The following is a 25,299-nucleotide window of genomic DNA, read 5'->3' as shown; positions in this document are numbered from 1 at the left end:
GATCTTACTGGTTTTGATGTTCCAACTAATCTGGGGAGATAGGATTGTGCCTAAATTCATGCATAAATGACTTCCTACAAAATGGTAGCCAGTCTTATCTTTCCATCACAGACATGAATAGCTACTTATAATCTGTCCATATTGATAGATAGACCATTCCATTTGCCAATGTGCTTCCCTCCTATGACCGGGAAATGTTAATATCTGCAAAACCACCTCTTCTACCTACCCCTGTGTTGGGCCTCTCCAGACGTGGCATAAGCCTTGGCTAGTACCGCGCTCGCGGTACTAGTTGACTGAAAGCTGATATGTATATAATCATAGAGTTACGCGAGAGATGAGTTTGAGTCCCAGCTCTGCTACTTCCTAGCTGTGAGTCTTGAGCAAGTAATTTTACCCTCATATGTAGAAGGAATATTTAGTTTCCATTGACTAGGGTTTGGGAAAGATTAAATGAGATGGTGCACGCAAAGCACTGGGTACAGTACCCTTCACATGGTAAGTTCTCAGTAAATGTTAGCTATGATTATTTGTATTACATTTCATAGCAGAAATAAAATCATAACTTTAGCTCAGCCTCTCAAAGGTTCAGTATCAAAAAAAAATCTAGTGAAGCATGAATCCTAGAGCCGTACTTCCTGGGTTCCCATCTTAGCTCAGCCATTTACTGTAACATAAGGCAAGTCACTAATTTCTCTGACTATAAAACAGGGGTGACAAAAATAGTATTTATCACAAACAGTTGTAAAGATTAAATGAATACATGTAAGGTGTTTAGAATATCACCTAGAATGTAGTAAGCACTAGAGAAGTACAGATTTTATTATTATTATTATCTGAACTAAAATGGAAGGAGTAACAATCTGGAAAGAGAAAGAAGACAGAAAACATCCAGTCCACACGCACTAGCAAGAGAAGAGCCACCTGTACTTCATTTGTCACAGGCCAAACACCGTGAGATGTTTCAAGGAACTCCAGAGATTATCAGACAACACTTTAGAGCTAAGACACAGTGCGGAGTTGTTATGAGTACAGGCTCTGGAGTCAAATTTTCTGAGTTCAAATCCCTACCCCCCCACTTGTTAGCTACACAACTTCAATTGAATTAGCTATAGTTCTTTGGGCTTCAGTTTCCTCATCCTTAAGATAAAAAAAAAAAATGGCACTTACTTCATATGCTTATTTCATGGATTAAATGAATTAATATATCCTCAAGTGCACATGGTAAAAGCATTCCATAAATTTGAACTATTATTTTTGTTGTCATTAGGAAACACTGATTATTTATTGTTTTATCCATTCTGATCTGACCACTGCCTTAAGAGAGTCTTGGACACACCAGATTGGCTTTCTCTATAAGCAGTGGACTCCCTGCTTTCAGGGCAGCATTCCCTAACATCTCTCCATTGTGTGATGTTAATAACCTTGGATTTTTGGATTGTCTGCAATGCCTTTTCTTCGGTAGCAGACTGTTTTCACATACACTGTTGGATGGCATTACACCTTTTCTGTGATACAGGAAATCCAGTACTGTGATCTGTTTTTGGTTATGAGAGATACCTGAGGCCATGAGCATGGTTCTCATTTGAGGAGAGAAAAGGTGAATTTAACTAGCAGTTTCAAGGGAAGTTTCAAGTACATGATACATATAGTGTCCTACTCTGTTTCCATTATGATAAACTCAACATTCCTTTGTATGTTTAGTTTTGTTTTCCCCTCTGCATTTGACAACTTACTTACCTACAAGCAAAACACACTTATGGTGGTTTAATCATAAACTTTGAGATACAACCACCTAGACTAGTTTAACGGACAAATGACGGCATTGCACCAAAATATCATAAATTTTCATTTAAAAAGTCCTTTGCATTTGCTAAAGACTTAAGTTCAGTTGCCCCTATGGCTTTTTTCCCTGGAGTAGACTTTCTCAGCTCCCTCTTCCCAGCACAAACAGAGGTGAGGGAAGCCTGGTAGGGGAAATGCTGTCTTAAATCAGGTCACACAGCAGATAGGCCCACTGTGAGTCGTTGTTCTCTGTCCAGGTCATTTAAAGTTGAGGAAGGTCTCTTGTGTGGATCTGGAGGAAAATCGATCCCATCCCCCGTTCTGAGAAGCCCAAGCGTCCCTGGCCCTGGGAACTGGGCCTGGGGCCAAACAAGCCCACCTGGCCGGGGCTTCAGCCAACCCACCTACCTGCTGCAAGTACTGGACGGCCTGGTCATGGTTCCTCCTCGGCCGCTCGATCTGAGCAATTTCCTCATAAAGACCAACCAGATCTGATGTCCTATCACCCTTAGCAGCAATAACATTGTCAATTGCCTTTTCAAAGTATGCCAGAGCTAGGTTTAACCTGCGGTTGGCCAAGGAGGCTCTATAAGAAAAGGGACAAGAATGGAAAGTCACAGAGAGGCCACTTGCTTTGCAGATGCAAAAGGAACCAATTCTAAGAACTAAACGATTTGGCCTTCATAGGCCAATCATCTGAGTGGCTGGCTCAAAACCTAGCCTTGTTGTAAACAAACTCCTACTAACCTGCATTTTACCCACCAGATTCCACTGACTACCATTCATCAAACCCATTAATATATCATGCTATAGTCTAATTTTATAAAAAAGCAACTGGAAAAAATGGCTTCCGGCAGTTCATAACATGGGATAATTGACCCATAAACAAAGACTTTCTAAAATCAAAATAAAACTTTATTACCTCTGGCTCCCTCTCTTTTAGGCCAAAGCAGAGGTTTTCCTTTGCTTGATTTGGTTTAGTTTATTCCTCCTCAGTTAAAAATGAGAGAGGATAGAGAAAACAATGTAAATATCCCCCCACCAAAAGGGGACGGTTAAATAAATTATGGCACATCATACAATAAAATACTTCAGACATTAATCATGTTTTCTTTTTAGACTAATATGGAGAAAAATTTTAAATGTGCTAAGTTCAAAATACAGTTATAAAACTATACTTAAAATATAATCCTGATAAGACCTTCAATATGGCGGAGGAGTAAGATGCGGAGATCACCTTCCTCCCCACAAATACATCAGAAATATATCTACATGTGGAACAACTCCTACAGGACACCTACTGAATGCTGGCAGAAGACCTCAGACCTCCCAAAAGACAACAAACTCCCCACGTACCTGGGTAGGGCAAAAGAAAAAGGGAAAAACAGACACAAAAGAATAGGGACGGGACCTGCACCAGTGGGAGGGAGCTGTGAAGGAGGAAGGGTCTCCACACACTAGGAAGCCCCTTCACTGGCGGAGACTGCGGGTGGCGGAGGGGGGAAGCTTCGGAGCCACGGAGGAGAGCGCAGCAACGGGGGTGTGCAGGGCAAAGCGGAGAAATTCTCGCATGGAGGACCGGTGCCGACCCACACTCACCAGCCCGAGAGGCTTGTCTGCTCACCCGCTGGGGCGGGCGGGGGCTGGGAGCTGAGGCTCGGCCTTCGGTCGGATCGCAGGGAGAGGACTGGGGTTGGCTGCGTGAACATAGCCTGAAGGGGTTAGTGCGCCACAGCTAGCCGGCAGGGAGTCCGGGAAAAGGTCTGGAGCTGCCAAAGAGGCAAGAGACCATTGTTTCAAGGTGCGCGAGGAGAGGGGATTCAGAGCACCGCTTAAACAAGCTCCAGAGACGGGCGCGAGCCGCGGCTATCAGCGCGGACCCCAGAGATGAGCGTGAGACGCTAAGGCTGCTGCTGCAGCCACCAAGAATCCAGTGTGCAAGCACAGGTCACTCTCCACAGCTCCCTTCCCGGGAGCCTGTGCATCCCGCCACTGCTGGGGTCCCGTGATCCAGGGACAACTTCCCCAGGAGAACACACGGCGCGCCTCAGGCTGGTGCAACGTCACGCTGGCCTCTGCCACCGCAGGCTCGCCCCACATCCGTACCCCTCCCTCCCCCCGGCCTGAGTGAGCCAGAGCGCCCGAATCTTGTCTGGGTGGGAACAGACGCCCTCAGGCGACCTACACGCAGAGGCGGGGCCAAATCCAAAGCTGAACCCCAGGAGCTGTGTGAACAAAGAAGAGAAAGGGAAATCTCTCCCAGCAGCCTCAGGAGCAGCGGATTAAATCTCTACAGTCAACTTGATGCACCCTGCATCTGTGGAATACCTGAATAGACAACAAACCATCCCAAAATTGAGGCAGTGGACTTTGGGAGCAACTGCAGACTTAGGATTTGCTGTATGCGACTGATTGGTTTCTGGTTTCATGTTTATCTTAGTTTAGTATTTAGAGTTTATTATCATTGGTAGATTTGTTTATTGATTTGGTTGCTCTCTTCCTTTTTTTTGTATATAGATATTTTTTTTTTCCTTTTTCTCTTTTTGTGAGTGTGTATAGGTATGCTTCTTTGTGTGATTTTGTCTGGATAGCTTTGCTTTTACCATTTGCCCTAGGGTTCTGTCTGTCATGTTTTTTGTTTTTTTCGGTTGTTATCATTGGTAGATTTGTTTTTTGGTTTGGCTGCTCTCTTTCTTTCTTTCTTCTTTTTTTTATTACTTTTTAATTCTTTTTATTTTTAATTTTTTTTTTATTTTTTATTTTAATAACTTTATTTCTTTTTATTCTATTTTTCTCTTTCTTTCTTTTTTTCTCCCTTTCCCTCTGAGCTGTGTGGCTGACAGGGTCTTGGTGCACCGGCCGGGTGTCAGGCCTGTGCCTCTGAGGTGGGAGAGCCACGTTCAGGATATTGGTCCACCAGAGACCTCCTGGCTCCACATAATATTAAATGGCAAAAGCTCTCCCAGAGATCTCCATCTCAATGCTAAGACCCACCTCCACTCAACTACCAGCAAGCTACAGTGCTGGACACCCTATGCCAAACAACTAGCAAGACAGGAACACAACCCCACCCACTAGCAGAGAGGCTGCCTAAAATCATAATAAGGTCACAGACACCCCAAAACACACCACCGGACGCGGTCCTGCCCACCAGAAAGACATCATCCAGCCTCATCCACCAGAACACAGGCACCAGTTCCCTCCACCAGGAAGCCTACACAACCCACTGAACCAACCTTAGCCACTGGGGGCAGACACCAAAAACAACGGGAACTACAAACCTGCAGCCTGCGTAAAGGAGACCCCAAACACAGTAAGTTGAGCAAAATGAGAAGACAGAGAAACACAGAGCAGATGAAGGAGCAAGGCAAAAACCCAACAGACCAAACAAATGAAGAGGAAATAGGCAGTCTACCTGAAAAAGAATTCAGAGTAATGATACTAAAGATGATGCAAAATCTTGAAAATAGAATGGAGAAAATACAAGAAACATTTAACAAGGACCTAGAAGAACTAAAGAGTACACAAACAATGATGAACAACACAATAAATGAAATTAAAAATTCTCTAGAAGGAATCAATAGCAGAATAACTGAGGCAGAAGAATGATAAGTGACCTGGAAGATAAAATAGTGGAAATAATTACTGCAGAGCAGAATGAAGAAAAAAGAATGAAAATAATTGAGGACAGTCTTAGAGACCTCTGGGAAAACATTAAACTCACCAACATTCGAATTATAGGGGTCCCAGAAGAAGAAGAGAAAAAGAAAGAGACTGAGAAAATATTTGAAGAGATGATAGTTGAAAACTTCCCTATTATGGGAAAGGAAACAGTCAATCAAATCCAGGAATGCAGAGAGTCCCATACAGGATAAATCCAAGGAGAAGCATGCCAAGACACATATTAATCAAACTTTCAAAAATTAAACACAAAGAAAAAATATGAAAAGCAGCAAGGGAAAAACAACAAATAATATACAAGGGGATCCCCATAAGGTTAACAGCTGATCTTTCAGAAGAAACTCTGCAAGGCAGAAGGGAGTGGCAGGACATATTTAAAGTGATGAAAGGGAAAAACCTACAACCAAGATTACTCTACCAAGCAAGGATCTCATTCAGATTTGATGGAGAAATTAAAACCTTTACAGGTAAGCAAAAGCTAAGAGAACTCAGCACCACCAAACCAGCTCTACAACAAATGCTAAAGGAACTTCTCTAGGCAGGAAACACAAGAGAAGGAAAAGACTTACAATAACAAACCCAAAACAATTAAGAAAATGGTAATAGGAACATACATATCGATAATTACCTTAAATGTAAATAGATTAAATGCTCCCACCAAAATACATAGACTGGCTGAATGGATACAAAAACAAGACCCATATATATGCTGTCTACACGAGACCCACTTCAGATGTAGGGACACATACAGACTGAAAGTGAGGGGATGGAAAAAGATATTCCATGCAAATGGAAATCAAAAGAAACCTGGAGTAGCAATTCTCATATCAGACGAAACAGACTTTAAAATAAACACTATTACAAGAGACAAAGAAGGACACTACATAATGATCAAGGGATCAATCCAAGAAGAAGATATAACAATTGTCAATATTTATGCACCCAACATTGGAGCACCTCAGTACATAAGGCAAATGCTAATAGCCATAAAAGGGGAAATCAACAGTAACACAATCATAGTAGGGGACTTTAACACCCCACTTTCACCAATGGACAGATGATCCAAAATGAAAATAAACAAGGAAACACAAGCTTTAAATAATATATTAAACAAGATGGACTTAATTGATATTTATAGGACACTGCATCCAAAAACAACAGAATACACTTTCGTCTCAAGTGCTCATTGAACATTCTCCAGGATAGATCATATATTGGGTCACAAATCAAGCCTTGGTCAATTTAAGAAAATTGAAATCGTATCAGGTATCTTTTCTGACCACAACACTATGAGACTAGATATCAATTACAGGAAAAAGTCTGTAAAAAAATACAAACACATGGAGGTTTGAACCAAGATGGCGGAGTAGAAGGACGTGCTCTCACTCCCTCTTGCGAGAGCACCAGAATCACAACTGGCTGCTGGACAATCATCGACAGGAAGACACTGGACTTCACCAAGGAGGATACCCCACGTCCAAGGACAGAGGAGAAGCCACAGTGAGACGGTAGGAGGGGCGCTATCAGAGTAAAATCAAATCCCATAACTGCTGGGTGGGTGACTCACAGACTGGCGAGCACTTATACCACAGAAGTCCACCCACTGGAGTGAACGTTCTGAGCCCCACGTCAGGCTTCCCAACCTGGGGGTCCGGCAACGGGAGGAGGAATTCATAGAGAATCAGACTTTGAAGCCTAGTGGGAATTGATTGCAGGATTTCGACAGGACTGGGGGAAACAGAGACCCCACTCTTGGAGGGCGCACACAAAATAGTGTGTACATCGGGACCCAGGGGAAGGAGCAGTGACCCTGGGGGAGACTGAAGCAGACATAACTGCTGGTGTTGGGGGGTCTCCTGCAGAGGCGGCGGCTGGCTCTGTTTCACCGTGGGGACAAGGACACTGGCAGCGGAGGTTCTGGGAAGTACTCCTTGGCGTGAGCCCTCCCAGAGTCTGCCATTAGCCCCACCAAAGAGCCCGGGTAGGCTCCAGTGTTGGGTTGCCTCAGGCAAAACAACCAACAGGGAGGGAACCCAGACCCACCCATCAACAGTCAAGTGGATTAAAGTTTTACGGAGCTCTGACCGCCACAGCAACAGTCAGCTCTACCCACCTCCAGAGCCTCCCATCAAGCCTCTTAGATAGCCTCAACCACCAGAGGGCAGACAGCAGAAGCAAGAAAAACTACAGTCCTGCAGCCTGTGGAACAGAAACCACATTTACAGAAAGATAGACAAGATGAAAAGGCAGAAGGCTATATACCAGATGAAGGAACAAGAAAAAACCCCAGAAAAACAACTAAATGAAGTGGAGATAGGCAACCTTCCAGAAAAAGAATTCAGAATAATGATAGTGAAGATGATCCAGGACCTTGGAATAAGAATGGAGGCAAAGATTGAGAAGATGCAAGAAATGATTAACAAAGACCTAGAAGAATTAAAGAACAAACAAACAGAGATGACCAATACAATAACTGAAATGAAAACTACACTAGAAGGAATCAATAGCAGAATAACTGAGGCAGAAGAACGGACAAGTGACCTGGAAGACAGAATGGTGGAATTCACTGCTGCGGAACAGACTAAAGAAAAAAGAATGAAAAGAAATGAAGACAGCCTAAGAGACCTCTGGGACAACATTAAACGCAACAACATTCGCATTATAGGGGTCCCAGAAGGAGAAGAGAGAGAGAAAGGACCAGAGAAAATATTTGAAGAGATTATAGTTGAAAACTTCCCTAACATGGGAAAGGAAATAGCCACCCAAGTCCAGGAAGTGCAGAGAGTCCCATACAGGATAAACCCAAGGAGAAGCACGCCGAGACACATAGTAATCAAAGTGGCAAAAATTAAAGACAAAGAAAAATTATTGAAAGCAGCAAGGGAAAAATGACAAATAACATACAAGGGAACTCCCATAAGGTTAACAGCTGATTTCTCAGCAGAAACTCTACAAGCCAGAAGGGAGTGGCATGATATACTTAAAGTGATGAAAGGGAAGAACCTACAACCAAGATTACTCTACCCGGCAAGGATCTCATTTAGATTTGATGGAGAAATCAAAAGCTTTACAGACAAGCAAAAGCTAAGAGAATTCAGCACCACCAAACCAGCTCTACAACAAATGTTAAAGGAACTTCTCTAAGTGGGAAACACAAGAGAAGAAAAGGACCTACAAAAACAAACCCAAAACAATTAAGAAAATGGTCATAGAAACATACATATCGATAATTACCTTAAACGTGAATGGATTAAATGCTCCAGCCAAAAGACACAGGCTTGCTGAATGGATACAAAAACAAGACCCATATATATGCTGTCTACAAGAGACCCACTTCAGACCTAGGGACACATACAGACTGAAAGTGAGGGGATGGAAAGAGATATTCCATGCAAATGGAAATCAAAAGAAAGCTGGAGTAGCTATACTCATATCAGATAAAATAGACTTTAAAATAAAGAATGTTACAAGAGACAAGGAAGGACATACATAATGATCAAGGGATCAATCCAAGAAGAAGATATAACAATTATAAATATATATGCACCCAACATAGGAGCACCTCATTACATAAGGCAACTGCTAACAGCTATAAAAGAGGAAATTGACAGTAACACAATAATAGTGGGGGACTTTAACACCTCACTTACACCAATGGACAGATCATCCAAAATGAAAATAAATAAGGAAACAGAAGCTTTAAATGACACAATAGACCAGATAGATTTAATTGATATTTATAGGACATTCCATCCAAAAACAGCAGATTACACGTTCTTCTCAAGTGCGCACGGAACATTCTCCAGGATAGATCACATCTTGGGTCACAAATCAAGCCTCAGTAAATTTAAGAACATTGAAATCATATCAAGCATCTTTTCTGACCACAACGCTATGAGATTAGAAATGAATTACAGGGGAAAAAACGTAAAAAACACAAACACATGGAGGCTAAACAATACGTTACTAAATAACCAAGAGATCACTGAAGAAATCAAAGAGGAAATCAAAAAATACCTAGAGACAAATGACAATGAAAACACGACAACCCAAAACCTATGGGATGCAGCAAAAGCAGTTCTAAGAGGGAAGTTTATAGCTATACAAGCCTACCTAAAGAAACAAGAAAAATCTCAAGTAAACAATCTAACCTTACACCTAAAGAAACTAGAGAAAGAAGAACAAACAAAACCCAAAGTTAGCAGAAGGAAAGAAATCATAAAGATCAGAGTGGAAATAAATGAAATAGAAACAAAGAAAACAATAGCAAAGATCAATAAAACTAAAAGCTGGTTCTTTGAGAAGATAAACAAAATTGATAAGCCATTAGCCAGACTCATCAAGAAAAAGAGGGAGAGGACTCAAATCAATAAAATCAGAAATGAAAAAGGAGAAGTTACAACAGACACCGCAGAAATACAAAGCATCCTAAGAGACTACTACAAGCAACTTTATGCCAATAAAATGGACAACCTGGAAGAAATGGACAAATTCTTAGAAAGGTATAACCTTCCAAGACTGAACCAGGAAGAAGCAGAAAATATGAACAGAACAATCACAAGTAATGAAATTGAAACTGTGATTAAAAATCTTCCAACAAACAAAAGTCCAGGACCAGATGGCTTCACAGGTGAATTCTATGAAACATTTAGAGAAGAGCTAACACCTATCCTTCTCAAACTCTTCCAAAAAATTGCAGAGGAAGGAACACTCCCAAACTCATTCTATGAGGCCACCATCACCCTGATACCAAAACCAGACAAAGACACTACAAAAAAAGAAAATTACAGACCAATATCACTGATGAATATAGATGCAAAAATCCTCAACAAAATACTAGCAAACAGAATCCAACAACACATTAAAAGGATCATACACCACGATCAAGTGGGATTTATCCCAGGGATGCAAGGATTCTTCAATATACGCAAATCAATCAATGTGATACACCATATTAACAAATTGAAGAATAAAAACCATATGATCATCTCAATAGATGCAGAAAAAGCTTTTGACAAAATTCAACACCCATTTATGATAAAAACTCTCCAGAAAGTGGGCATAGAGGGAACCTACCTCAACATAATAAAGGCCATATATGACAAACCCACAGCAAACATCATTCTCAACGGTGAAAAACTGAAAGCATTTCCTCTAAGATCAGGAACGAGACAAGGATGTCCACTGTCACCACTATTATTCAACATAGTTCTGGAAGTCCTAGCCACGGCAATCAGAGAAGAAAAAGAAATAAAAGGAATACAAATTGGAAAAGAAGAAGTAAAACTGTCACTGTTTGCAGATGACATGATACTATACATAGAGAATCCTAAAACTGCCACCAGAAAACTGCTAGAGCTAATTAATGAATATGGTAAAGTTGCAGGATACAAAATTAATGCACAGAAATCTCTTGCATTCCTATACACTAATGATGAAAAATCTGAAAGAGAAATTATGGAAACACTCCCATTTACCATTGCAACAAAAAGAATAAAATACCTAGGAATAAACCTACCTAGGGAGACAAAAGACCTGTATGCAGAAAACTATAAGACACTGATGAAAGAAATTAAAGATGATACCAACAGATGGAGAGATATACCATGTTCTTGGATTGGAAGAATCAACATTGTGAAAATGACTCTACTACCCAAAGCAATCTACAGATTCAATGCAATCCCTATCAAATTACCAATGGCATTTTTTACGGAGCTAGAACGAATCATCTTAAAATTTGTATGGAGACACAAAAGACCCCGAATAGCCAAAGCAATCTTGAGAAAGAAAAACGGAGCTGGAGGAATCAGACTCCCTGACTTCAGACTATACTACAAAGCTACAGTAATCAAGACAATATGGTACTGGCACAAAAACAGAAATATAGATCAATGGAACAAGATAGAAAGCCCAGAGATAAACCCACGCACCTATGGTCAACTAATCTATGACAAAGGAGGCAAAGATATACAATGGAGAAAAGACAGTCTCTTCAATAAGTGGTGCTGGGAAAACTGGACAGCTACATGTAAAAGAATGAAATTAGAACACCCTCAACACCATACACAAAAATAAACTCACAATGGATTAGAGACCTAAATGTAAGGCCAGACACTATAAAACTCTTAGAGGAAAACATAGGAAGAACACTCTTTGACATAAATCACAGCAAGATCTTTTTTGATCCACCTCCTAGAGTAATGGAAGTAAAAACAAAAATAAACAAATGGGACCTAATGAAACTTAAAAGCTTTTGCAAAGCAAAGGAAACTACAAACAAGACGAAAAGACAACCCTCAGAATGGGAGAAAATATTTGCAAGTGAATCAACGGACAAAGGATTAATCTCCAAAATATATAAACAGCTCATGCAGCTCAATATTAAAAAAACAAACACCCCAATGCAAAAATGGGCAGAAGACTTAAATAGACATTTCTCCAAAGAAGACATACAGATGGCCAAGAAGCACATGAAAAGCTGCTCAACATCAGTAAGTATGAGAGAAACGTAAATCAAAATTACAATGAGGTGTCACCTCACACCAGTCAGAATGGGCATCATCAGAAAATCTACGAACAACAAATGCTGGAGAGGGTGTGGAGAAAAGGGAACCCTCTTGCACTGTTGGTGGGAATGCAAATTGATACAGCCACTATGGAGAACAGTATGGAGGTTCCTTAAAAAACTAAAAATAGAATTACCATATGACCCAGCAATCCCACTACGGGGCATATACACAGAGAAAACCGTAATTCAAAAAGACACATGCACCCCAATGTTCATTGCAGCACTATTTACAATAGCCAGGACATGGAAGCAACCTAAATGCCCATCGACAGACGAATGGATAAAGAAGATGTGGTACACATTTACAATGGAATATTACCTAGCCATAAAAAGGAACGAAATTGGGTCATTTGTAGAGACGTGGATGGATCTAGAGACTGTCATACAGAGTGAAGTAAGCCAGAAAGAGAAAAACAAATATCGTATATTAATGCATATATGTGGAACCTAGAACAATGGTACAGATGAACCGGTTTGCAGGGCAGAAATTGAGACACAGATGTAGAGAGCAAATGTATGGACACCAAGGGGGGAAAGTGGCAGGAGGGTGGTGGTGGTGTGATGAATTGGGAGATTGGGATTGACATATATACACTAATATGTATACAATGGATAACTAATAAGAGCCTGCTGTATAAAAAATAAATAAAATAAAATTCAAAATTAAAAAAAAAAAAGTCATGTACCACAGTGTTCATTGCAGCTCTATTTACAATAGCCAGGACATGGAAGCAACCTAAGTGTACACTGACAGATGAATGGATAAAGAAGATGTGGCACATATATACAGTGGAATATTACTCGCCATAAAAAGAAACGAAATTGAGTTATTTGTAGTGAGGTGGATGGACCTAGAGTCTGTCATACAGAGTGAAGTAAGTCAGAAAGAGAAAAACAAATACTGTATGCTAACACATATATATGGAATCTAAAAAAAAAAAAAAAAAATGGTTCTGAAGAACCTAGGGGCAGGACAGGAATAAAGACGCAGACATAGAGAATTGACTTGAGGATACGGGGAGGGGGAAGGGTAAGGTGGGACGAAGTGAGAGAGTGGCATGGACTTATATATACTACCAAATGTAAAATGGATAGCTAGTGGGAAGCAGCCACATAGCACAGGGAGAGCAGCTTGGTGCTTTGTGACCACCTAGAGGGGTGGGATAGGGAGGGTGGGAGGGAGACGCAACAGGGAGGGGATATGGGGATATATGTATATGTATAGCTGATTCACTTTGTTATCAAGCAGAAACTAACACACCATTGTAAGGCAATTATACTCCAATAAAGATGTTAAATATATATATATATATATATATATATATATATATATATATAATTCTGACATGTATATATGTGTGTGTGTTTATATATGTGTGTATATACACATATATTTATATTTAAATATATAGAGAGAGAGAAAGAGAGAGAGAGAGATAACTGAAATGTTCATAGAAGTTATGTTTGGGTGGTGACATTACAATTGACTTTTATTTTCTTCATATATGTCTGTTCTTTCAAATTTCCAAAACAATGGGGAATATAATTTTTTAATGATAATAAAATAGCATTCATTTAGGTTTATCTTTCTAGAGTTAGCAAGACACAAAGAGAAGAACATGAGTAGTTCAAAGCTGCTTCTCACAGTTACTAGCTTTATGGGCAAACTCCAGGAGTCTTTATTTCCTTCCAAATAAAAGAAGGTTAAGAATACCTAAATTACAAGGTTGTTATGAAGATTAGATTAAAAATAATATGTAAAATTGCCTAACATATAGTAGATACACAATCAATATTTCTTCTCCCTCACCCCATGCCCCCATTTTTGTATTCCCAAGTTGAATTAAAAATATAAGTGTGTGTATAAAATTATTTTATATAAGGCATTCTGCAATGGTTACAATTTATTTTAAGCTGGAAGGTTTCTCCCTCCTCTGAAGATTAGAATTTTCAGTCAAAAGAATATATAAGGCATGTTATCTGATAATTCTTCACACACACACAAATTTTTTTTTTGTCAGTCAGACCACTATTCCCCTTGACCATAAGAGCAGAAGTTATAGAATGATAATGCCTTTCATCAAGAGCTTGTAGGGAGATAATCAGCCAAGTTGTCTGACCTGCCTGAACAATCTGGCCTCATTTTCCCCACCCTTCAAGTGGGAAAAAGGATTTGCCCTTCCTAGATATTTGGTGGGTATCAGACATAACTCAGTGTGTCATAGAAGGTGAGCTAGGGATTCAGACGACCCAGTGCTAGCTCTCCTACCTATTAGTTCCGTCACCCTGAGCTACTTAATTTTTCCATGCCTTAATTTTCTTATCTGTAAATTAAAAAGAAAAATACCTACCTCATAGGCTTGTGGTATAAGACTGAGTGAAATAAATTATGTAAAGCTCTCAGAACAGTGTCTAGGATGTAGTTATACTTTAGTAAACGTTCCAACACTTAGAACAATGCATGTACAAAACAGGTCAACAGTGTGGAATGGATGAATGAAATATGCACTCAAATTTATTCTGAAAGAGGAACAAGGCTATCTTTCACATAAGCACAAAAACCTTAGTCACTGCCCCATGTGACAGCAGTAGACATTCACTAGACTCTAATTTATGGGCCTGTGGACTTAATTCAATATTTAACTCTGGACGTTCGGACATCTCCCTGCCATTTCCCATTTGACTTCTAGATTCATGGCTTTTTAGAGGAGGCAGGCATGACTCATGTCATTTCCTTACCATTCCGTCACCTACCCTACCATGCCAAGTGCTTACAGTTTTGGAAACAGATTGCTTTTAAGTATGTGAAGATATTTGAAAACTCTAGGGGATAGTAAACCTTTTATTATTCTTTTTTTCTTCTGATAATCTGATGGGCCCACTCTCGTATCTAAATATTCTGATTCTCAGAGGATCCCTAACTCAACTGTGAAACAGTTAAGTCTCATTCTGGCTTGAACAAATTCCATGAACTTTGTTTCCATATGGAATACAACTTTCCCTTAAAATGCACGCGCTATGCATAACTCATGGACCGCCAATAAATTGTCTTCATTAACTGTTCCTTCCTCATCTTTTAAGTTGTCATACTTGATGACAAAAGTAGGTGGCAATTCAGAAAAAATATATAATTTTACAGTAAGTATGAGAGGCAGCACAAGGAAGGGCTAACAGTCTGTAAGTTCAGATCAAGTTCAGATCCAACACTTAAAGCTTATCACCTTGGGGCTTCCCTGGTGGCGCAGTGGTTAAGAATCTGCCTGCCAATGCAGGGGACACGGGTTCGATCCCTGGTCTGGGAAGATCCCACATGCCGCAGAGCAACTAAGCCCGTGCGCCACAACTACTGAGCCTGAGCTCTAGAGCCCACGAGCCACAACTACTGAGCCCACGTGCTACAACTACTGAAGTCCGCGCACTTAGAGTCCGTGCTCCACCAACAAGAGAAGCCACCACGATGAGAAGCCGCGCACCACAACGAAGCGTAGCCCCCGCTCGCCGCAACTAGAGAAAGCCCGCGCGCAGCAATGAAGACCCAAAGCAGCCAAAAATAAATAAATAAAATTTATATATTAAAAAAAAAAAGCTTCACCTTGGACAGTTTGTTTAACCTCAGCTCAGTTTCTTTGCCCTCTCTCTAATGACATAATTATTGCAGCAACTACCTCAGTGGTGGCTGTGAGAATTAAATGGGACAGAGCACACGAAGCTTAGACCGTGGTGTATGCGTTTGGCAAATATGAGCCTCTTTTACTATCATTTGAGTCTCTGAGTCTTTTGCTCTGAATATTTTTCTCCCTTTATATAGAGAGTACAAGACAATCATGTAATTCCAGGCCTTAGCCATAAAAGTCCAAGCTTGTCTAAGCCCAGATCTTACCTGCCCAAAGCAATTGTTAGGTCTTTCTCTGAGACCTGTAATCCACAAGCACCTCCCTTATATTTTTTCAGCTCCTTCATGTTTCTCTCTGACTCCTGCAGGTTGAAATAAGCCTCTCTGCCAGTGAAACAGTCAAGGAGAATGCCAGGAACACAAACCGCCCCCTCCCCCCACTGACCAGGGGCAGCAGTTAGTAAGCAAACAAAAGGGGCCCTTAGGAAAATGAAGCAGTATTTGAAAATGCACCCTTCCCTATGTTCTCTATTTTCCATCTATATATGTTGTCAAGAAGGGAGAATGCTTCAGAAAAGGAACAGGGCCCTGGGTGTCCTGTGGTATTGCAGCAATCCAGGGCTAGGATGGGTGGTGAGCGTTTGGAGCGAACGGAAACCGTAAATTACACTGGATTTCCTCAGAGGCATCTCCTGTGTGACAACAATTATTCATTTTTCCCAAGTGCGTTTCTGTGAATGGTAAAAGAGAGGAACTAATTCTGCTGAAAGGGACTTTCTGGGTCATTTAGAAAGTCCAAGCAAAGCAGGTTTTTGGCGAGAGGCAAATAGTAGGAAAGAAAATCCCCTTAATTCCCAAATATCCTTCTATCCCACATTTTCAATAGCCCTCTACTAAGGGCATAAGAGAGGAAGGAAACATATCAGATTTTGCAAGTTGAGCATCAGGACCAAGAAAGTAGAGAGGGGGATGTGTAGAGAGGAGAGACTGGGGACACATGGGCTCAAAGAGGGCTTATGATTATTCATGAACATGAAAGACCCTGAACAGTTTTCAAGTGGAGATGGTACCAAAAGGAGCTGTCAAAATCACAAGCTTTTTGAGGAGAGGCATATATAACAGTTCCCCTCCGGAAATATGGAGAACTATTTCTTTTGTCTATTTTCCTTGGCCTCTGGTTTCATGGGCAGTGTTCTCAACGGCATTTCAGAAAAACTAAAATGATCACGTGTACATTAAATCAGAGGTTTTTGGCTGTATGTTACAATCACCTGGGGCTTTTAAAAATCTCAGTGAACAGATGCACCCCAGACCTACTAAATCAAACTCTCTGGGGTGGGACCCAAATAGCAATAATTCTGAGAGCTCCCCCAGGGGATTACAATGTGCAGCCTACTCTGACAAACAGTGCTTTAAATTACCATTCATTTTCCGTCTTCCTACATGGCCACCACCGCTATCACCTGCGTCCTCATTGCTAACACTGTCTTGAGCGCTCTACGAGGAGCAGGACAGGCTCCAAAAACTTCCAGCTGGCCAGGGGCTGTGTCCCCAGTGAGAACCCTCCCATGGCTTAACTCAGAGCTCATATGAATAGACACAGGAGGAACATTCGTACTTTCTAGATGGACAGCAGAGGCTTGCGGAAGACCTGGATGTCAGAATGGAGCTACGAGCCCTTGGTCTCACCTCTCACCCTGTGTGAGGCGACCCATGTGGCATGGGTGGCCCCTGGCCCTGATCTCCAGACCCCGCTGGGAAGGGAAGGATATCAGTTCTGTAGGAGCCAGGCCACCCCCAGAGTGTAGTAGAGCATGACCAGCGTCTCCAGGATTTCCTTTTTCTCCTCGTCTGAGGTCGTGTTTCCCTTCCAGGTCAGCGGTGTGTTCTTGGCGGACTCAGCATGTTTCTTGGCCTGAGGTGGGAGGCCTGGGGAAGTTTGAGGGTGGATGGCAAGATGAGAAACATTAAAAAGGTTTTTCAGTCAAAGACATTCCTGGGAGGGGGAAGGAGGGCAGTGTGGTTGTCATTTGGTCTTTAGTATTGGTTCTCCAAATAGGCAGTGCGTTAGAATTATCTGGAATGCTTGTAAAGAATATAAGTTCCTGGCTCTCCCCATCCTGCCCCTCACCCCAGACGTATTGAGTTGGAATCTCTAGAGGAATAGTGTCCAGGACTCTGTATTTTGAAATAACTCCCCAAATGTTTCTTATGCAGCCATCCTGGCATTCGTCTATGGACTCGGTTTGGAAATCACTGATGGAGTCAGGAGTGGAAGCTGAGTATCCCATTCCCAATCCACTGCTAATGCCATGTGACCTTTTCAATCCACAAAGCTTCTCCATCCTCCAAATGTAAAATGACAACAAAATTATAGAAGCTGCCCTTTTACCAAACACATGGAGATAGTCCAGGAATGAACTAGGTTATGCCACAGAGTGCTATGCTTCATTCGAGCTTTCTGGAAAAGGCATTCTATAAAGTCAAAGGGCTTATGAATACGATTACTTCCATCTGGGGATTTTTTTCAATCCAAGATGAAGCTGGTGATACTAATTGGTCACACACACACACACACACACACACACATGCACAAAAGATCTAATTTCTAAATGCAGTGAGGCCCCTCTCTAGAGAAAGAAGACAAAGGGGATACCAAACCTCTGCTAGACAGAACATGGGGCATGTTTCCCCTCATTTTCTAACTAAAGGCTGGTATTCCTGGCACTTAACTTGAACTACTACTAGTCCAGTTAACAGAGGGAGACTTGGGAGTATTCAGTTTACAGAACTATTTCCTCATCTTCTAGCCTAGCTCATGTCTAGTGATCCCTGATGGGAAAGAGAAACTCTGGAGAAAAGAGAAAAGCCAGCAGAGAACACATAGGGGTTCTCCTCCACCCTACTGAGGACCGCCATGGCTGCTTCAGCTCTCCTCTCGCCAGCCCCCAGGGTCTGAGAAACACATTCACCCCTGCCACTGTGGGGAGGCCCCCTGTGCCTCTGATGCCCCGCTCACACCTCGGCCCTCAGTTTGCTCTCCCTTTGGCCCTTGGAGCCCGCTTTCACAGTACGGGTGCAGTCAGTGGCAACAGAGATAATTTGAAAGGACTTGCATTTGATGCCTGCAGCCCTCATATGTTCCAGATGTGCAGGTCCTTAGTGAATTGCAGCAATGGGAACACAGTTTCTCTGCAAGAGCCCTAAAAGTGACCCAGAAGCCGAGAAGTCTTTGTGGAACACTCGGAGATGCCTGTTCTGTAGGTCTCAACTGAAGAGAAGACTGGGCTCTGTGGTGAAAGACAGGGCTGCATCTCAAGTTACCAGATGACAGTGGTCCTCAAACTGCATGGAGCGTCACAGGCACCCTGTTGAAATGCAGATTCCTGGGCCTCCAGTAGTTACGGTTCACAAGTTCTAAGGTGAGAGCCAAGGATTCAGATTTATAACAACTATCTTAGGTGGTACTGATGTAGGCTGCCTGAGGACCACATTTGGAGAAACAGTGAGTTAGTAAAGCCTTTATACAGGAAGTGGGACTCATCTCTTTCCTGAACAGTAGGTAGGGTTTTGACTGATGGAGAAGAATGAGAACGGGTTTCCACTTGGAGTAAACAGCCTGAGGTCGTAAAGACAGAATAAGCGTGTGTGTGTGTGTGTGTGTGTGTGTGCACGCACGAGCACACTCGTGCAGATGTGCACTGGTGGGGTGGGGTTGGGGGGTGCTGGAAGGCTGTAAGAAGACCAGTCTGCCTGAAGGGAGGTTTAAGTTGAAAGACACATAACGTATGAATTGGATGGAGAAAATGGAGTCCTGGGTGCCAAGCTGAGGAAGCTGGACCTGATCTGCTAGGTAATAGGGAGTCTTCATAGGTCTTGAGAAGGCAGCAGCAACAGAAAACTCTGCCAGGGAATCAGACCAAGACACCAAAGTAGGAAACCAAGAGTCTTTTTTATCAAATAGGTTACTTTCCACAACCATCTGGGCCCTTGGGAGTGTGTCAATAAGGAGTGCAGGAACCACATTTAGATGCTTCCCTGGGTCCACGGGAAGGAGAAAAGTGAAACTGGATGAGCTATTGAAAACCACCCCCAAATCAGCACAACATTGCTTCTGGGCTCCTAAAGAGAAAACAAATCCTAAAGTTGTTCTGAGGCTTTGCAAGGCTGCCCCCTCAGCTCCACACCCCAGCCCTAGGGGCCCAGTGCTGGCTGTGAAATCCCCAAGAGGAACCCTTTTCCTCTAAACTCAGCAGCTACTTAATTATATAGTTCCCTGTCTCCCCTTCACCATGCCCTGCATTGTGGTCCTTCTGATGAAAAAGCTGAGCTGGTAACCAATGGGACTTAAGTAAACTGAACTAGGATCTTGATTTAAAACAGCTCATTCAACTTTAAAATCAGCCCTAAGGAAAAAAATGACTCCTTTACTCTTCCCAGAATCCACTCTGGTCTCCTAAGTGGGGTGCGTGTACCCCTATGGGTATGCAAGATGCCATAAGGGTGTGGGGAAAAAATAAAAATTTCTCTGCTTTTAAAAACAATCTTTTTTGTTTTCTATTTTTATGAATATAATATTACATAATATTTAATACTATTGTACATAGTTCATAATAAATACATATTTATGGAGAGTGCTCAAAACATTTTTTGTGAAAAGAGAGCTAATTCTCAAGAGTTTAGAGACCACTGCTCTAGACAAATGTTTTCTAAAGTTTTCAAGTATGAAAAAGCTCCTTTTTCATTAAAAAAAAAAAAAATCTGTGATATTTTTATAGCATTTCCTACATGAGAAAATTCAGGATGACAAAGTATGATGAGTCAGAATCTAATATTTTGAAATGAATTTGCTTTTTACTAATTGCAAGAAGACCCTCTTTTATGTAAAAATAATACTCTGCATATATGCGTCTGTGTAAGACTCATTTCCTCTCTCTCTAGAGGATGCTCACAGATGGGTGACCTTGTTCCCTAACTCCAAGTCCCACCTCCCTGAATCCGATGTCTGTTCCAAGACCACGTCATTTTCCTTTACTTGCCCTCCCCAGCCAGGGACACCAGCCTTCTCCCTGCACCAACAGGGCAGCAACTATAGAAGTAAAAATCAGGGTGGCAGCAAGACCTGCTTCTGGAGCCTGAGATTCAGAAATCACAAGGGCATATTAATGAACTGGAAAAGCGGTCCAGAGATTGTCCACCAAATGTATCGATCATTTTGCTTTAGTTTGGGGTAAGATTTCACCACTGATTTCTGTTACTCTGACTCAGACCACAGAGAATCTTCTAGGAGCTACTCAGTCTCTGGAGGCTGCTGCTGTCACCTTTGACCATCACCTATATTTAAGAAGTTCTCGTGGTACAGTGATTAAGACAGCAGGGTCTAGGGCCAGACTTCCAAGTACAGAAGCTGGCTTAGCCACTTACTACTTGAATGAGTTACTTAATCTATCTGTACTTCAGTTTATTCACCTATAAGATGGCAATGAAAATACCTCCCACCTTGTACGGTTGTTGCAAGGATTAATTTAATTAATTTATGAAAAAGGATTAAATAGTGCCTGGCACACAGGAATGAAATGAGTTTAAATAAATATTAGCCGTTATCATTATCATTACTACCAGGGTCCATTCCACTTAAGCAATTTATTACACTTGTCCTTATGTACTCTGGACATTCTTCATAAAGCTGCTTAGAGAATCTCTATAAAAGGCTGCCTTCTCAAATACACACTCACTTCAGATAGGTACCAGGCTTCCTGCAGGTCAGATCAACTGCTTTTTATCATTCCCTGTTGTTCCTGTACCAGCTTTTTTACCAACTAGACAGAGAAGGTAGGGTTCATGACTTATGCTTCTTTTTCGAGATTTTTGCAACACTTAGAGCCCCAGATACCTGGAAGGTTCCCAGTAATAACAGGCTAACAAATTAATTCATTGCTTCATTAATAATAGGCAAAACATCAGGAAACTGTTTGCCCATGTTACTGTCTTCTCCTTCCTGAACACATGGAAACAGTGGTCACAAGGTGACCAGCCACCTCCACCTGCCCTTTTCTCAACCACTAAAGCCCTAGGCTCGGGAGGGTTCTCGCCAGGTCAGCTGGTGACAGAGTTCCACTTCTAGTGTCCCTTACTCTGTTTCACCAACCATCAGCCTTTTACACTCTCTGCTTCGCAAAAGGCCTCGCGTTTTTTTGTTATTGACTCCTGAACCCCACTGCATCGATTGCTCCATTTTTTAAAACCTTCAAACTCTCTATCTGGCTCCTTCTTCACTGCCTAAAATGTTCCCAGTTCTCCTCCTCTTATAAAATTAGCTTCAAATGACTTTTCTGCCTTCCCTAGCTACCCTCCTATTTCCCCTCATCCCTTTCACTATGCAGGACGTAGCATACATAGCCTAGGCTACCAGCCCATGCCTTCCCCTCATCCCTGGGATCTGGCTTCTGCTCCAACCCTTCTGCAGAAATGGTTCTCGTGAGGTCCCCAAGGGCCTCTTACTGAGTTAAGTGCAGTCGCAGTTTCTTGTATCCCCATCTCATGGCAGCATCAGACACCTTAGCTGCTTGGCTTCTCCTCTTGGCTCCCAAGGCACCGCTCTAACTCAGTTCTCCTTGATAAACCTTCTCTAATTGACTCTTTGCTCACTCTACCAGGGTCCTCCGTTCCCTTCCATTAATATGTCCATTCTCCAAGGGTCTGTCTTTCCATTTCTTCCTTTTCTTCTCTCCTCTCAGAAGTTTTATCAACTCCTATAACTTCAACCTTGGCCTTCATGCTTATAATTTTCCATTTCCCCTCCCTAGTTCTGGTCTCAAATATTCTTCCATGCTTATGATTCCCCTTCTCTCCTCCCAAGTTCTAGTCCCAACTTTCCAGCACCTAGTAAAAATACACTTGTGGATTTCTCTGTTGTAATTCAAAATCAATATATCAAAAACCAGACCCACCACTCCTCTCCCACTTTGCTTCCTTTCCTGACCGGTGGCACCTTGAGGGGCCTGAAACTTCATGGTCGTTTTGGGGCCTCACTTTTCCTCAACCCCAAATCCAATGCCCTGTCCTGCCAATTCTTCCTTCACAGCCTTTTTTTAACTATCGTTTTTGAATAGGTAATACATTCCCATGGTTCAAAAGTTAAAATTATATGAAAAGGTAAATGTTGAGAGGTCTCACTTCGAATTCTATCCCCTTTCACAAGCAGCCTCCAGGTAACTTTGGTTTCTTTCTTGTGTTTCCTTCAGTGTTTCTTGATGTGAATATAAGCACATATTCTCATTTCTCTCCCCTCCTTCTTACCTGAAAAGAGGTATGTTACAAATACGGTCCTGCGTTGTGCGTTCTCTGTTGCCTAAAGATGTATCCAGGAGATCTTTCCCTCGTGGTAGATAAGCTTCCTCATGCCCTTTCTAAGGCTGTATATACCACATAGTGTGTATGAGTCCTTCAGTGACGAGTATACTTGGTTGTTTCCAATCTTCTACTATCATAAACAATGCTGCAAAGAATAATATCATCCATTTAAGTGTGTATTCAGGAGAGTCCCAAAAGTGGGATTTCTGGCTTAAAAGGTAAAGGTATCTGTCCTTCATAGACTCTTAAATCCTTACCTTCTCACTCGTGCCCCCTGTCACCAGCCTGGTTTTACACCTAGATGTAAACAGCTAGATGAGATAGCTTCCATTCTAGCTATCATCGCTAGACTGACCTTTCCAAAAGCACACTTTGATTTACTCATCCCCCTGCTGGAAAATCTCTAATAGTCCTCCTTGTCTACCAAATAAATGACTAATTCCTCAGCCTGCCCCAAGTGCCCTCCTTTCCAGGTTCATCTGAGCGGTCCTCACCGTATCCAGCCAGCGCTGCTGATTACTTTCCAAACACACGCTGCACTTTCCCACCTCCATGCGTCTGCCAGGCCTTGTTCTTCATCAGAAATGCCCACCCCTTCTTCTGCCTACCCAACCCTACTCATTTTTAAAGGGCCTTCTTGAATGGCACCTCTTCCTGAATCTATCACTTACTACCTTCAGTCAGAAATGATTTCACGCAGCGCCCCCAAAGCCCTGTATTTAAACCAGTCACATGGCCTTCTGGTGCCTTCTGGTGCCTTCTATCGTAGTTGTCCGTGGGTAGCTCACCTTCCACACGAGGTTGTAAGTTCTCTGAAGGCAACGACTGTGCCTTCTGTCCCTTATAGTTCCCAGAGCCCTCGTCAAAGAATTTCACATATACAAGTGTCTCATTAAATACTTACTGGAAGACCATTTATCGAGAGAAATCAGCCTTCTGGCTTGACGCCCTTCCCCCAGTGCTGGAAAAGGCTCCCAGGGAAATGAGGCAGGCAGACCGCTGGCCATAAAGCATGCACATGTGCAGCGAGGCGTGAGCACACACAGACGCATACGTCCCGCCTACACGGGAGCCTGGCTCATAAATTCTGTCCATTTTACAGCAGTTGCAGGATTAATGACAACAAAACTAAGTGGAATTCAGCAAGCACTTCATCCCTCTTGAAGGTCTGTGATTTTTCAAAGCTTTCTTTGTTTTATTTGAAGGAGCACAGACTTCAAAAAAAGTTAAAGTGAAGAAACTGGGTAAGGCCTATACCTGAAATAAGAGACCCTAGGCTATTCTCAAGGTACGGTCATAATCAAAACCTATTCTAGAAAAACTCTAGGCTAGGTCTCAGAAAGTCTGGGTTCAAGACTGAGTGCTGTTATATTATGTGGGCACTTCAGCTAATCAGGAAGTTGTTTTTCCCATCTAGAAAAAACAAACACACAAAAAGACCTTCCTTTACAGGAAAACTTTTTCCCCTCCAACCTACTACTCAAATGTGGTTCTCCATTCATGTGGCAGGAAGAACTGTGAATTAGGGAAAAGAGGGTGGTGTTCCCACCATCTTTTGTAATATAACCTGTTTACCTGTCTTGAGTTAGTCTGGAATGTAACTGGAAAAGCAAAACTCAAAGTCTACTGTGGCTATTCATAGAAAGCGTTGATTTCAGAAGATGAAGGCCAACCTCCTTCCACAGACCTACCATAGTAATCTCTCTAAAGAAAGGGAGGCCGTGTCTGCCTGCCCTCGGTTCAGACAAACATCCCTCTCACACGCTTCTGGTACTTTCCTCTCATGTTCAAGCTGCCAACACCTCAAGTCAGGATTTCAAAAATAGTTACCTAGTTGTCTCCCTGAATCTGGGCTCTCCCAGGGCCCAAGGAGTATACTTGTTGGTGCCAAACCAAGTGTCAATGACTTGCCAACTGACAAATCCATGGGTCTGTCTTCAGCCTTCACCTCATTTGACCTCTCTCTGCCATCTGACCCTGCTGAAACCACATTGCACTTCTTTCTGAAACCCCTTCTCCGCCCTTGGCTTCCATGACTCAGCCCCTCCTCTTCCTATCTCCTTGCTGGCTCCGCTTCCGCTACCCAATCCTAACGCTCTTGTCCTCCAGGCTTCTGTCCTCTGCTTTCCTTCCCTCGTTATTACCTTTACCTCTGCGATCCCTGTCACACTGCCCGCCTCATCCATGGACGTCCCCTCCTCCTGACAAGGTGTGAGTTGGGGACAGGATGGACCCTCCCCTGGGCATCCCCACCCCAACTGTGGTTCTGTGTGGGCTCACTGTGGCTGGCCCCCCCAGA

The 25,299-nt window shown here is 42.3% G+C and overlaps 1 protein-coding gene across 1 annotated transcript in view; it reads right to left on the bottom strand.

Moving 5' to 3' along the window:
- The window catches only part of TTC23L (tetratricopeptide repeat domain 23 like), a 68,012-nt gene that overhangs the window by 33,557 nt on the left and 9,156 nt on the right, over positions 1–25,299 (bottom strand). Inside the window, 3 exon segments of the mRNA XM_061189186.1 lie at positions 2,194–2,371; positions 15,915–16,037; positions 17,420–17,576. Coding sequence (XP_061045169.1) covers positions 2,194–2,371; positions 15,915–16,037; positions 17,420–17,576 — 458 coding nt within the window.

The sequence above is a fragment of the Eubalaena glacialis genome, chromosome 4, assembly GCF_028564815.1.
Source record: "Eubalaena glacialis isolate mEubGla1 chromosome 4, mEubGla1.1.hap2.+ XY, whole genome shotgun sequence".
Lineage (NCBI taxonomy): Eukaryota > Metazoa > Chordata > Mammalia > Artiodactyla > Balaenidae > Eubalaena > Eubalaena glacialis.
Note: the sequence above shows the minus strand (reverse complement) of the source record. Positions and strands in the feature narration are given on the sequence as shown.